General features: G+C 41.5%; 1 protein-coding gene across 1 annotated transcript in view; it reads right to left on the minus strand.

The window, feature by feature from the left end:
* PREX2 (phosphatidylinositol-3,4,5-trisphosphate dependent Rac exchange factor 2) overlaps window positions 1-16,269 on the minus strand; it is a 1,787,099-nt gene that overhangs the window by 1,461,936 nt on the left and 308,894 nt on the right. Inside the window, exon 8 of the mRNA XM_044066265.1 lies at window positions 3,340-3,443. Coding sequence (XP_043922200.1) covers window positions 3,340-3,443 — 104 coding nt within the window. The remainder of the gene's footprint in view (window positions 1-3,339; window positions 3,444-16,269) is intronic.

The following is a 16,269-nucleotide window of genomic DNA, read 5'->3' on the forward strand; positions in this document are numbered from 1 at the left end:
CCCTGGCTTACACTATGGTAGGGTTCTCGGGGGGGGGGGGGTCACTTGACAGCACACTGTGGAATAAAACAGACCAAGCAATGTATTGTCAAACTGCAACAGGTAAAGTCATTTTTGCCTGCCCCTTGTCTCAACATCATTTTGCATGTGTGCAGGGTAAGCAATGAAGTGAGGCAGGGTCTTCGGCATTTCCATCCACCACTGCACAGCAATCTTTCTATAAGCCCCAGCCTTCACCAGAGCTCATAAGAAGAAATGCAACCTCCCCCCAGATAGGCACACCTATCCTTCTTGCCAGCATTGTCAGTAGCCTGAGATGGTAACTGAAAGGATCACCTAGATCGTGGTCAGGGCTTTATCCCTCTACACCACAAGGCTAGCATGAATCAAGAATATTGCAACTACATTTCATGCATAAGTACTGCTATTTAACTTTCACACCGACAAAACAAACTTCTCAGCTGAGATAAACAGGAATGAGTGACTCTTGAAAGTGACCTGATACTGTTTGCTTTTATAGATGTATGGCAAATCTTCAAGGGACAGAGTCACAAGGCAACCTTGTTTGGAACTTTCATACTTTTATTTCAAAAGGTTAAACAGAATCTCAATCTCAGCATATCAATTATTGCAGAAACCATGTCTAAGGAAAATTGGATATTAATATATATATATATATATATATATATATATATATATATATATATATATCAAAAATGCCAATGTTTAAAATGTCGAAAGTGCATAATCACTGTGCGATCTCGGAGTTAGTATATATAAGTAGGGGGGTGCAGGGTGGCTTGCCCCCCTGCTTATGTGTAGTGTAGGTATGTGGATGTGTGGTGTTTTGTTTTTGTGTGTTTGTTTGTTTTGTAGTGTGGGTGTTGTGGTTTATGTATGGTGTGGTGTATGCTGTGTGTTCAGGATTTGTAGTTTCGGGATTGTGAAGGATCGGTATTTGAAGGTTTCTCGCCTTTATGGTCGCAAAATACTGAAATTCGAGTTTTCAGTATTTTACGATTATAAAGTGGAACTATATAGATATATATATATATATATATATATACACACACACACACACACACACACACACACACACACACACACACACACACACACACACACACACACATACACATGCACACACACACACACACACACACACACACACACACACACACACACACACACACACACACACACACACACACACACGCACACACACACACATGTATGGGTCCCCTTTAGAAACCCAAAATGCCACTTACCCGAAACCCAAAAGACTGAGACAAAAATCCCGGCATCCAGAAAGACCAAAAGTCCAGAACATTGACAAATCACTAACGGTAAGTAACCACGTGGCCAGTATGCTGACCTTTGCCCCTTACTTCTGAGGTAGTGTGATCTTGGAGTTAGTATATTTAGTTAAGGGGGTAGGGGGGCAAAGCCCCCTACTTGGGTGGGTGGTTTTGTGCTTCGGTGTTAGTGTGTTTGCAGGATGGGTGATCAGTTGCTTACCGTTAGTGTTTTGTCAGGGTTCCGGATGGTCGATCTTCCTGGATGTCGAGTTTTTCGTCTTGGTCTTTTAGATTTTGGGTAAGTGGATTTACGGTTTCTAAATCAATGCATTATAAATGTCATCTTTGGTGTGTAGAGACTACATCTTTGTTTAATGTAACAAATTGTGCTAAATTATGCACACCAAGCTGTCACTAGTAAATAATGTCATTCAAGAACCCTTCCTTGTAAGCATCTTTCTGTCTTTTTGTGAAATACCTCAGAAAGTGAACAAAAATACCACAATTTGAAGCAACAGTACAAACTATAAGACTGTATTTAGAAGATCTGTACAGCTCATGCCCCATCAGACTCCTGAAGCCAGAATGTTGCATAGGCTTATGATTTATTGTATCACATAGATTTTGCCTGAAAACAACTGGCTGGAAATCCCTTCAGACCCGGAAGTTAAGTATGCCAACCCCATGGTCACAAGAACATGAAGAGGGGAGAAATTTCCCCCAAAAAAAGGAATCCCTTCTTGGTGCACTTAGAAACTGCATTGGGAATGACTTCCTAAGGAAAATAGCAAATGTGGAGTTCAGCTTCACTGATTTGTGCTCAGTACATTGGTTTTGCGTGGAGTTTGCTCTCAACTACTAGTACAGCAGATGACACACAATATGCTCTGTAACTTGATCCATCATCCCTTTTGATACATAAAGTGTTTTTATTTTTTTTTACAAAGATCTCTACAATCAATAGTTAAGCAACAACAGTGGCAACTGTTATAATGTTCTCCCAAGCAGCATCTGAAGGCAGTGAGCCAAGTGGTTATACCTAGTTAATAAAGGAATAAAAAATGTATTCATTATAATTATATAACAATTATTATACTAAGAAGATGTGTAGATTCCAATGAATATAGTATTATTAGCTTTGCATGAAGAGTAAATAGCATCAACATATTTTTTTTTATTTTTCTCTTGAGTCTAGTCATTATGCAAACATACAGTATGATTTTGGAATATGAATAAATTAATATATACTTTTCTGGATGAAACAATGGATAAGTCTGAAAGAGTGATGTATTTTACTGCTACAAAGGATATACAGGGAACACTTTTTTTTTTCTTCTTTTGTAGCACAATGTGAAATATGTTCTGGCAGTTATCTGCTAATTGTCATAACAGACACATTATCACACCTCCAGACTGCGTTCAAAGTCAGAAGATTTGGCAATGAAAATATAACTTGAATGCAAGTGTAAAAAAATACAGATGAAACTGGAAGCAATATGGAAAAAAATACTGATTCAAAACTACACAATATTATCGGCTGGCTATCAACACAACAGCTGACGGGGAGCTGCATGACTCTTATCACCCATCTAAATCCACCTATAACTTGTCAGTTTATGTCATCTTATTTTCTCAAACAGACTTCTTATGCTCATACCTCCTTTGTTCTCTGTCCTTCACTCCTCTTCTATTCTGGACTGATACCACTAAATGTAGATATTATCTAAACTATACTGTTTAAAGGCACAGGCAAACATTTTGATGATAAGTACACAACTGTATTAGGAATAATTTATTGGTAAACCATTAAAACAGTAATAAATACAGTTGCAATAATAGAAGACAGACATTTTGCTGTGAAAAGTAACAAGTATTATGTTGCCACCTTACTACTTTGTCTAGTTGTTATCTAATAGAATTATTGCTTGTTTCAAATTGTCCGGGTAATGCTTGGTGATAGTGGTGATGTGTCATATAATCAATCTATCCCCATCAATGAAGCACAGCTGCCTCCTGTAGCTTCTCATCGAAATGGACTTACCTGTTCCATCATCCATGTTCTCTACTTCCATCACCTCGGTACTAATTCTGCCACGGAAAAGATAGCGGTGTCCATCTGCAGCAGTTCGACTGTTCTTTAAGCGCCTGAAATGATAAAGCAGGTTGTATCAGAATGCATATCCATCACTTTATGTTACTAATGATATAGTGCTTCCTTTGAAATATACGCTGAAAATTTGAGTACAGAAATGAGTTGATGTCATGGCATACACAGACATGAATACTAGCTCAGGACTTTCAAGACAGCGTAAGTTTTCATAATGGGCGGTATACTAAAAATTTGTTTTTTCCAGAACTGTTACTCTAACAATACTGCGGACTTTGCCAGCATCTAAGTCAGACACATAACTTCTGCATATGGAGTTTCGGCACAAATCTGTGAGAAGAAATTAGCATTGATGACCTTTGCTTATCCTGCAAATTTGGGTTTAAATCCTGTACTTCTCACATACATACTTTATAATTACACAAGCCATTTACACTGGGCACTGTATTTAATCTGAAAACGAACAAACAGTATAGGAATTAACCTAGCTAACAAATCATTAACAAAACACAAACACTTACTGAATTGATCTTCACTCTCTGCTGCCACAGAAATATTCCTGTAATAATTTATATGATTCATACAGCATGTTTTCAATGTACCACGCCATAAGAATGCATGGGAAAGCCATAATGTAACAAGCACCATCATGACTAAACAGTCCCAGTTGTCATGTATTTTACATTAGCTGTTGGATACGTAAGGCCTATGTATGTTCTCAATGGTCTCTAAACTTCATAGTATTTCTCTGCAGGAGAAAAATGGTTGCCTTCTTTAAGCTGGCTTCAGCAACTGTAACAGATCACGGAGATATTCATGTCAGTACAAAAATAAGGTAACCATTTTTTTCTACAGCTACTAAAAACATGACCCTCCAGTCGATAATGCTTTGTCAACAGCTGAACTTACTGGATGCCAGTGATATGAACCAGTAGCAATAGTAACCCTGTGAAGTGTTTGTCAGTATAGATGTGTAGCCCTCAGTCTGTCACTGCTGAAGAGACATGGCCCTTTCAAGTCTGTTGTCTCCAAACTGAGCTGTAACAAATGTAATTGTTAATGTAACAAAGCATGCCCACTTTAGAAATCTGTCCCTTCAGACAGATTGTATTTTTCCTAAATCCTTCAGACTTCTGGAGTCTATTCTAGTAATCCATTTTTCCACTCCTGATGCCTGGTAATATGGCATGAGAAAGCATTTTTAATAAACTATCACAATGCTGAATGGCTTAATGAAACGGTTAAGCACAATGTCTGAGTTCCTAATGAAACAAAGCATGCCAGGCTTCTTTATAGCTCAGGGCACTTACATAAAGATTCGTTGTAATGTTTTAACTATGTCAACCAACTACATGCAAATATAATTAGACATGAAACAAAAGTGATGAAAAGATGGGTACATGTTCACCTCTCCTTAAGTTCCTCTGTTATAGTAATCACATTTTCTTTATTCCTTTGGTAGATGTTCTGAAATAAGTACAATCAGTTCTGAAAAATTGTTGCTTGCTGACAACTTTGTAATGCCCACTACAAGTCAAGCATTCAGAGAATTACGAGTTATGCCATAGCAACAAAGACAAAGAGGTGCTTACTGTAAATTTAATTACATAGATGGATTTGTGAAACGGTCTATGTAAGTAAAAAGCACAGAAAGAAAATGGAAAAATATTGTCTGTGGAAGCTCAAGTCATGCATTCATGCATGAGGGCTGACTTTAAAAATGCTTCAGCATGAAGACTTCAAGCAGTTGCCTTTTGAATGACTGCAGTAATGTATGTGCACTGTATCATTTATCTGACAGCTCTGCCTTGTGGTTTGCAAAGCTTGTGTCTTTAAGTTATTAGGTCCTTTAGTTACATCTTCCCAAGGAACTGGCATTAGATCAGTAAGTGTAATTTTAGGCGAGAATAATTATTATACTAATTAGTACATATTGCTCAAGTAAGTCGCTATCAGATTCCTTAGGAATATGTAAACAGAGGGTGCAAAAGTCATTGCAACCCTCCCAGCAAGTCTTGCAGTAAGAGGGTTGACAATGGGGCGGTTCTGCAGGAGTGCTTGTGTTGCTCGGCAGGTTCAGTGTTACACATATCAGGCCGATCTGTCTTCTATAATGGGAGAAGGCCCAAATCATGATACAGCAGTGCAGTGTTGCATCTCTAACTGTGGAGGTGGTCTGCAGTATACCAGAAATGTGCGGCCCAAATCTAGTTAATCAAAAAATAAATCCAAATCAATGTCTGAAGCAGCAGTTACATTCTAGTGTCATGAACAAACGGAGATAAATTTAAATAAAATGCCAGCACTGTAGAGCATTAAAATCCAAAATTTATTGCAGGTACACAGGCAAAACAAGAGAAAAGACTGATTTTTCTGCATTTAACCTGATTTTTCTGCGTTTAACCCAGCTTATTCAGTTTATCTCTGTCTAGCTAATACCAGGAAACTGTAGACATAAAAGTGAGCAGTTTGGGCAGTGTGCCAGAATGCTTTGTACAGCAGTGGTAGATAAAGGCAGATAAAGAAAATCTTTGCTCCTTAGCACAGAAATTTGTTGTTGACCCAGAATTAGACCACGTAAGCCAACCTAAGTGACTCACAGAAGCACTTCACATTAATACTTACTGCCCTTTTTCCTGCAGTACCTGAACAATTACATTTCATTTTGTGTAGTCACTACCCTTCCATTACATACATTTTATTTATTTACTTATTTGTTTGTTTGTCTGTGTGTTTGTTTTTCTGTGTATTTATGTATGCAATTATGTATATGTGTGTTTGTTTGCTTGCTTGTTGTTGGCTGACTGGAAAATTCTGGATGGTTCTCAGCAGGCACCCAGGAAGCAAACTCTAGAGGAAGTGAAGACAACAAAGTCTGTGTTTATATATATATATATATATATATATATATATATATATATATATATATATCTATATATAAAAACATTCTAAACGCTAGCTAAACATAGTAAATTTAAATGCACAGATAATATACATACCATCAGTTTAGCATATATGCATGAGATAATACATATTTAGAAAGATGGGCAAAATATGTACAACAGGCAATAGTGGGTGGAAGAAATGCAAAGAATCATTCTAAAAATTCATACCAAATGAATGGAAGATTACACTGGTTATACTGCTGCATAAGCAACCCCCATTCATGCCTCATTAGCTTGACTAGCCTGATATGCAAAGCCTTGGAGAGGGCAGTAATGGATATCATAAATGACGACATAGGCAACCTACAGACACTGAACCCTATTCAGTTTGGGTTTGTCTAGGACAGGTCTTGCATGCTCACCCTGGTAAATTTCTTTGCAAAGGTCGCCAAAGCAATGTCAGAGATCAGATTGGTAAATACTGCCTGCTTCAACCTGGTTATGGCATTTCACACAATACTCCACTGTGGGCATTGTTAAAAAGCTCACTAAATACGGTATAAACCCATATGTCACCCACTCGATACCCTGCTGGCTCACAGACAGGACCCAAGAAGTCAGAATAGGAGAGCCTACCTCCACAAAAAGGCCAGTTACTAGTGGGGTCACCTAGGGCTCAGTGCTGGTGCTGCTGCTGTTTGGCATCTACTTCTCTAGAGTTAAGGCTAATGTCAAGGACTTTGGGTGACCAGATTTGCTGACAATTACCAACTTGGAGCAGTCATTGATCCCCCCCAAGATGCAAATATTCTCTAAGAAGGACCGACACAAACCGATAACTGGTGCCAAAATCATGGCCTAAAACTCAATGACAAGAAGTGCGTCATAGCATCTTTCAATAAGACAGCTACCCCTGTGAACTAGAAACATTGATGATAGAACTCTGAGAGTAGACCCTGTAGTCAGGGACCTGGGAACACATGTAGACACAGATTTGGCATTCAATCAGCATGTTACAACTGTGGTGAGGAAATCATTCCACATTGTATGACTTACAAGTAAAGGTATGACATCTAGGTCCAAACAAGATATCATCTCGTTGTACTCTGCCCACATAACACCAGTCATTGAGTACAATGCCCCTTCCAGTATGTACCTCACCAGACAAATACAATTCTTCTGTGGATCCCTAGTGATATCTGCATTGCTTACTGTACTTATTTCCTTGTTTCACTTGAATGAAAGTTACTGTTTGTCGTTTTTGCGTTTAAGTTACCTGTAGCACATTGCATTTAAGTTACCTGGCATTTGCTCGCTAAAGCAATTATATAAGTCAGCACTAAAAAATTAAAAGCACTACACCCTCACAAACTCCCCTTGAGTACCTTGTTCCCCATTGGCCCTTTTTTTCAATTATAAAGGAATTCCCAATACTATTCTAGCATGTCCAAAGGTCAGTTGTCAATCTCCTCTCCAGTCCAGCTGGTGAATCTGGGAATCTTGAGGCAATGTTACAACTGCCTCATGTACACAGACAACCCTCTCCTCCTCCCAACAAATTCCAACACATGTGAGAGATGCAACCATATAGCCAAACTGGAGGCTAAGCTCTCTCAACTCAGTACTGGCGTAACCAGTCAGGAGGAAAAGGAAACCATACTCACTACAATTCCAGTCTCACATAGACCTACCACAACAGCAAACAAAACACATAAACACACAAAAACATACTTGGAGGCTCTAAATAAAAATTTGCTTAAGCAGCAGAGACCTCCAAAGCAGACATCCAAGCAACCGCACACCCGAAACAAATCACGTGCAACACACAGCTCACAAAGCCAGTGTGCCGAACAGTTACAGCCCTTAAGGCTAAACAACACACCTGATACACTTGTAATAGGTGACTCTATTGTCAGGCACACTGACGTCCCACTCACCAGACTGAACAAGGAGAGGGTCACGGTAAGCTGCCTGTCGGGCACCAGGATCCGCCACATAACACAAGCACTCAGGTCACTCCAAGGCAAGTACAAATATGACTCAGTCATTGTCCATGCTGGTGTGAATGACCTGAGACGTACCTCCCTGGACTACATGAAAAGAGACATAGAGGCGCTCTCTGATCATGTAGCCCAGGCCGGTATGACCCTGACCTTGAGTAGCATCTTACCCTCACCAAGAATGATGCCACAGTATAAAGACAAAATGATCGATTTTAACAATTGGCTAAAGTATTGGTGTCATTCAAAGGGGATCCAGTGTCTGTCAGCCTAGGATGAAATGCTCGACAAGCCACGTTGCTTCGCTAGGGATGGATTGCACCTGTCACCCCTGGGCTTTTGGATATTGGCAAAGGCTCTTGCCACCCCCATAGTGTCTTTTTTAGGCAAGGCTCTAAGGACAAACCCACCTCCATAGGTATCACAAGGGATAAGAAACTAACAGTAGTGCTACTCAACGTCAGAAGTCTAAACCTCAAGATGCACGCACTCGAAACTCTCCTCAGCATGGAGAACATCAACATCTGTGCAGTAACAGAAACCTGGTTCAGGGCTCCCGAGAGCACCCCAGCACTACTAGGCTATACCTCATACCATGTTTTTCGGCCCCAAAACTCAGACCGAACCACAAAAGGAGGGGGAGTATCAATACTCGTCAAAGATACTCACACCTCCAGGTTGGTGGCACAGCACGAAGCATCAGAGACCATTCATGTGCAACTAACAGTGGGCAAAACTGCCTTTCAGTTTATAGCCTGCTACAGACCACCCTCCCAAACTCAGGAACCTCACTCGGCCTTCCTGAAAACACTGGTGAATATGAAGGTCTCTCCAAACACCATTATACTGGGTGATTTCAACTACCCAAACATAGACTGGGAGCATTACTCAAGCCCCAACGCCCTAGCCCAAAGGTTCCTTGAATTTATAAACTCAAATGCTATGGAACAACTAGTCACCACTCCCACAAGAGGGGAAAACATACTGGACCTGATCATCACCAACATGGGGACTCTATGCTCCACACCAGAAGTATACCCCTCATTGGTAAGATTGGACCATAAATTAATCTCACTGGACATCAACATCCCGACCCCACCCCAGCCCAGAAAACCACAGTGAAAAATTTCTCAAAAGCTAACTTCACACTTCTCAAAAACCGAGGTGACATCCTTCAAAGCCCCCGGGCCAGCGGAAACAACAGCCCAAACTGCAGAAACCTTTATAAATGCATTCTATGGACACCTTCAGAAATGCATGGATCATGCAATCCCAAATAAAACCAAGACCCAATCCTCCAAAGGCAGGCGTCCAATCTGGTGGACCCCAGCCATAAATAAGCTGTACAACAAAAGGAGGAAGCTACTACATGATAGAGCTAAATCCCTAAAAGGGAAGGCATCTCTGATCAGTACTAGCAAAAAACTACAGTCCCTCATAAAATCATCCAAGGCCAGCTTCGAGAGAAAAATTGCACAGGAGACCAAAGATAATCATAAGGCCTTCTTTAGCTATGTTAGAAACCTGGGTGGCAACTCCCAGATATGTTCAGAGTTAATCCAAAATGATAAAAATTACACTGAACCCACAGACATAGCCAACATCCTGGCAGACAGGTTCAGTGCAAACTTCTCCCCCCTTCCCCCCCAAAAGAGCAAATATCTATGCCAGCAAAGAGTCAACTCCCTGACATCTCAGATGCTCAGGTGAGAGCTGCCCTCTCCAAGGCAAAAAACACAGCATCAATGGGACCAGACGGTGTCCCGGGCTGCGTCCTACATGAGCTCCAAGAAGAGCTAAAACCTCATATAAAGTTACTGTTCAACCTCAGTCTTAGTACAGGATATGTACCCAAGGAATGGCGTACAGCAACAGTGGTCCCACTCCACAAAGGCAGTGCCTCAACGGACCCTGGAAACTATCACCCCATAAGTTTGAATAGCCTGGTCTGCAAGGCTATGGAGCGGATCATCATTGAGCTTATAAACAAAGACATTGGGGACCTGCAGATGCTGGATCCTACCCAATTTGGCTTTGTTAAGGGCAGATCCTGCCTCCTGAACCTGGGTGACTTCTTTGAAACAGTCACCAAGGCCATAGATGAAGGGAAGGTAGTCCACACAGCCTACCTGGACCTCGCAAAAGCCTTTGACACAATACCCCACTTGGGCATCATAAATAAGTTCTCCAGCTTAAATATCAACCCCTATGTCATAAGATGGGTTGCAAACTGGCTCAAGGATAGAACACACATGGTCAGAATTACAGTAGCCATGTCAGACTCTAAACCAGTTACTAGTGGCGTCCCACAAGGCTCAGTCCTGGGACCTCTCTAGTTCGGTATATATTTCTCTGAGGTACAGGCTAACATGGGAGGACTATGGCTGACCAAGTTCGCAGATGACTGCAAACTGGGTACCATAATCGACTCACCAGCTGACACAGACATCCTCCAAAAGGGTCTCACAGAGACGGATAACTGGTGCCAGAACCATGGCCTGAAGCTAAATGCCAAAAAGTACATAGTCATCCCCTTTGGGAAAAACAAAGTGCCCATAAATTACCACATAGGTGGTAATCCATTAAGCATGGAAGAAGTAATTAGGGATTTGGGGACCCAAGTGGATAGCAATCTTTCCTTTGACAATCACGTCTCCAAAGTGGTTAGAAAGACCTTCTATACAGCCCACCTTATCACAAAAGGGTTCACATCTAGATCAAGAGAGATCATTGTGCCCCTCTACTCATCACTCATCAAGCCCATAATAGAATACAATGCCCCATTTGGGATGTACCTTACCCGACACCTGCAGCAACTGGAAACACCCCAAAAGTACCTCACCAACAAGAACAAAAGACTCAAACAGATGACCTATGCTGCCCGGTTAAAGAAACTCCAGCTATACTCAGTTGCATACCGCCTACTCAGAGGCGACCTGTGCCTGACGTATACAGCCATGTCAAACCCAGATTTAATGGACATGCTCCACCTCAGAAAATCCAAATCCCTTAGAGCTACGTGCTCGAGGGACTTAAACCTCAGTACAGAAATTAATAGAACATGCTGGAGGGACAGATTTATAACCCAGAGGCTCCCATCACTCTAGAATAAAATCCCAGTCCATGTCAGACAGAGCCCCTCACTGCTTCTCTTCAAGAGAAATCTTGACGAGTGGATGGGAGATTGTAGGTTTACCCCGGGGATCACTTCTGTGTCACTGCTAGACAGAGGCACAGTAAACTAACCTTAAAAGGGTATAGTAAACTCATTTAAAAGGGTGGCGAAAGCCAAACACACTCTGGCTAGGCTTGTAAATGCCCTAGGGCAGATAGCCTAGTATCAGCCTATGAACCTATGAACATTACTGTCTACATATGTTCCCATATCCCTGACTAATGGGCAACTCTTAGGAGTGTTTTATTGATGCAGTAATTCACCTGGGTATCTGTTTACCCAAAAGGCACTATAATGCATTTCTTGGCATGCAGTTTTAATCCATGGCTTTGGCAGCAGTCACTTCTCAATGTTAGGCCTTCGTATAAGATATTTATGTCATTGGGAGTCTATGATAGTTCCCAATTTGCAGTCATCTGTGAACTTGGTCAGCCAAAGGCCCTTGACAATAGCCTTTATCTCTGAAAAGTAGATATCAAATAGGAGTGGTCCCAGCAAGGAGCCCTGAGGTACCATACTGCTGATTAGTCTCTTAGTGAAGGTGGTCAAGCCAATCCTGACTTCCAGGGTCCTGTCTGTCAGTCAGCTGGCAATCTAATGAGTTATCTAAGGGTTTAAGCCCAATTCAGTGAGATTGTCAACTATACTTGAGTGGAGCATTACATCAAATGCCTTAGCCAGGATCACGTAGGTGGTCTGCACAGTTTTTCCCTCATCCACTACCTTGCTGACCTTTTCCAAAAATTCCACCAGGTTTAGTAGGCATGATGTTCCCTTGACAAAGCCAAACTGGGTTGTGTCTAATGTCTGAAGGCTGCCTATGTCTTTGTTGATCATTTCCATGATAATTTATTCCATGTCTTTGCCTTTTAGACTAATCAGATCAACTGGTCTGTAGTTTCCAGGGTCAGCTGATGGTCCACCTTTATGAAGTGGAATAACCATTGCAGTTCTCAATTTTCACAGTACAAAGCCTAGTTTGAGGCTACAGTTGAAAAGTGATCTTGATAGGCCATGTTCCAAGCTATTTAGGAGGCATCACCTGATACTGTCAGGGGACCATTGAGGCTGTTTTTGGCTTTAGTGAGTACAGACAGGACCTGCTCCCTGCTAATAGTTGGGGGGGTTATGCTACTTGCTATTTCATGGGGGGGAGGTGGGGGGAGTACAGGTGAAGTCTGAGATTAATTTTGTCAGCCAACAGATTTGCTATGTTGCTCTTCTCAGTGAAGCTGGTACAACTGACCACCAGTTCGGCACATTATTGTGTGCTGCCTTTGAGGTTACGGATGTAGCTGTAGAAGGCCTTGTGGTTGTCTTTAGCCTGTGAGGCTATCTTGACCTCTTAATTGGCCTTGTTGGACTTACTAGTCCTCTTAATTTCCTTTTTGTTTAGAGAGCTCTTATCATTATGAGAGGTGCTCTTAGTGATTTTAACTGTGACTTATTCTAAGAAGAAAATGTCTTGAGCAGGTCTTGCAAGCACCATGAATGATGCTACAATACAAACCATTTCAACAGCTGGCTCTGCAACTTAGTTAGGAACTTCTGAAATAATACTCAGTTCTGCACTGAGCTAATCTATAATGGCATTACCTTATCAGATCCAGAAGACATCAGTGCATTTTTAGACAAATTTAGTTCCAGTTTCTACCCACTCTCTCCTCTCCTTACCCAGAATGACTTTGTAGCAAGTCCTTAGCACTCTCTCCAAAAGCAAAAACAGTAGCTCCATGGGGCCTGACAACAAATCGGGCTATTTTCCAGTCAGCACTTAGTTTTAGCACAACCTTACTGATTCCCTTGTAAACTTCTGTAACCTCAGTGACTCCACTGGATATGTGCCTGAGGCTTGGAGAACACCCCTAGCAGTACCACTACACAAAAGCAGTCACACCAATAACTTAGGGAACTACAGACATATTAGTTTTACCAGTGTTATCTGTAAAGTTATGCAAGATATTATAAAGGAACTCATAAATAATAATATAGACAGCTGCAATCAATGAATCACAACTCATTCAGCTTTGTGAAGAGCAAGTCCTGTTTACTGAATCTGGTGGATGCCTTTATTAAGTAACCAAAGTACTGGATAAAAGTAATTTGTTGTACCAGCTACCTTGATTTTGCAAAGGTCTTTGAGACTATTCTACACTCTGCTAGCATAAATAAGTTAACCTGTATAAATAAGCTTATCTGCTTAAATATCACACAAAAAACTAACAATTAAAGACTGCAAAGCCCACTACTCCAAACTCCAGTCTTTGCACTCAACAAATCCCAAAATATTCTGGAACTCCATCTCATCCATGCTGCATCCTGGCAACAAAGAAAACCCCTGCCCAGACCCCAACCTCTCCAACCTTGAAGCAGCCAGCGAGTTCAACTCATTCTTCATAGACTGCATAGCTAAACAATTAGCCTCCTTCCCACCTCCCTCCTCCAACACCACCCCTCCTGCCCCAACCACCAGCCCAATCATCAACCTTCCTCCACATCCTTCTGCTTCAAGCCCATCCCCACAAGCACTATAAAAAGACTTCTCCTCAAACTCAAACCCTGTCGCAATGCACCCAAGAACCTTCCACTCACCTTCCTCAAACAATTTGCAGACAGCATTGCCTATCCCATCTCTATTCTTATAAACAGATCCATACAAGAATCATATGTCCCTTCTATCTGGCGCCCTGCTTACATCACCCCCCTCCACAAAGGTGGCAAAAATACTGATACCACCACCTTCAGGCCTATTGCCATCCTTTCCCCTCTTTCTAAAATACTAGAGAAAACAATCCATGCACAACTCATGGCACACCTTACACTAAACAATCTCCTCTCCCCTACCCAACATGGCTTCCGCCCTGGCCACAGCACCATGATTGCCCTTCTTTCCTTTCTTGAAACCATAAACCTCAAACGCGACTCAGACAAGTTCATATCCACACTATTCCTAGATCTGTCAAAGGCCTTTCACACCATCTCACACACCCTACTTATATCCCAACTCTCCACCCTACACCTCTCTCCCACCACCATCACCTGGTTTTCCAGCTACTTGTCCAACCACCAACAAGCTGTCCAATGGAAAACTTCAGCCTCCCCCGTCCTTCCCACACCAACAGGTGTCCCACAAGGTTCTGTTTTTGGCCCTCTTCTCTTCAACCTATTCATTAACAATGTTCACCAATTCATCCCAGACTCATCTATCATCCAATATGCAGATGACTCAACAATCATCTACTCAGCCTTCTCCCCCTCCAAATTCCTAGCAAAAAAACAACTAGCCTTCTCCAAACCACAAACCTGGATTCAGTCTAACCATCTGGCACTAAATGCAAATAAAACCAAACTAATGTTTTTTTCCCCTACCAAAAACTCCATTGACAAATCTAAATCACCATACAGAGCCAAAACAGCACTCTTCTTGAAATCGTTCCCAACACAAAGCTTCTTGGCATCATTATTGATGAAGAACTAAAATTTGACACCCACATCTGCTCTGCAATCAAGAAAACCCAATAAAGGTTAGGTCTCCTCTACAGGCACAACCGCTTCCTAAGCCCCTCTACCCGTCAAACTCTTGCAGCAACCTTCTACTCCCCTCCCTTATGTATGGTGCCCCTCTTTTCACCAATCTCCATCTTGGCCTTCGGTCCAAACTTGAATCCTGAATCACAAGATCTCTAAATTTGCAACCAATTAAAAAAACTCATCCTACCACTACCACTCCCTCCTCACCCTCAACTGGCTTGAACTACCCAACTACCTCAGTTACCTACAACTCACCATTGCCCACAAGCTCATCTTTAATCCTGCCAACTGCCCAGCTCTCACTACTTTCTTAAAACCTTACATTGCCAACTGTTCACTCAGATCCAAAAACCAAAATCTCCTTCAGGTCCACAAACCTGCACGACCTCCTGGCCATCTACTGCTGTCCCTCTTCTTAGCTAAACACACCTACACAACCTACCTAACCATACAAGTTTCAAATCTCAGCTACTCTCTCATCTTAATTCCAAATGGGAATGGCCTAGCCATGCTCCAACTTAAACCCCCCCATTCCACCTTGCACTGACTCATCCAACTACCTCTACTATTACTTCATCCCACCCAAAACAATCCCTCCCCTACCAAAAATTAATTTCCTCTCTAATATCCGTTATACTATACTCCCTAACCTCAATTATACTATTACCCTTTCCGTGCATAATATTTTCCTAACCTGCTAATGGCTAGTAGCTATATATTTTGAAATGTTAAACCTACAATGGTGTTTATAACAACAATATTCACTTTATGTAAATGTTGAAATTTCTGTACTGAATTATGTCTTTCATTTTTGTAACGTTGTGACAAGCCAATTGCAAAAATCATGGAATTTATCTGTAAATGTTTAATTAGCTGTATGAACTATGTCCTTTTGTAACATGTGAAATGTAACATGCAATTATTGTGGAGCTTTTCTCCCCGGCCCTGCACTGAAAACGGGCTCTTCTTGGCCCAGTGGAGTTCCCCAGTCATCAGACTTAAATAAATAAATAAATAACTAATGTAACCTGCTGGCTATCAAATAGCTCACAGAAAGAACCCACACATTGAGGGATGGTGACATGCTTTATTCTAAAAGGCCTGTCACTAGTGGTGCACCACAGGGTTTCATGAAAGGTCCTCTCTTCTTCACAGTATATGTCTATGCTTTCCTGGCTGACTGCAAGGGTCTCTGGTTGGTAAAGTTTGCTGATGACTGTAAACTTGGTGCTGTTATAAATTCCCCATATGATACCCATGTCTTGCTGGGAGG

Source organism: Protopterus annectens, chromosome 3.part1 (genome assembly GCF_019279795.1).
Source record: "Protopterus annectens isolate FY-2018-M chromosome 3.part1, PAN1.0, whole genome shotgun sequence".
NCBI classification, from domain to species: Eukaryota; Metazoa; Chordata; order Ceratodontiformes; family Protopteridae; genus Protopterus; species Protopterus annectens.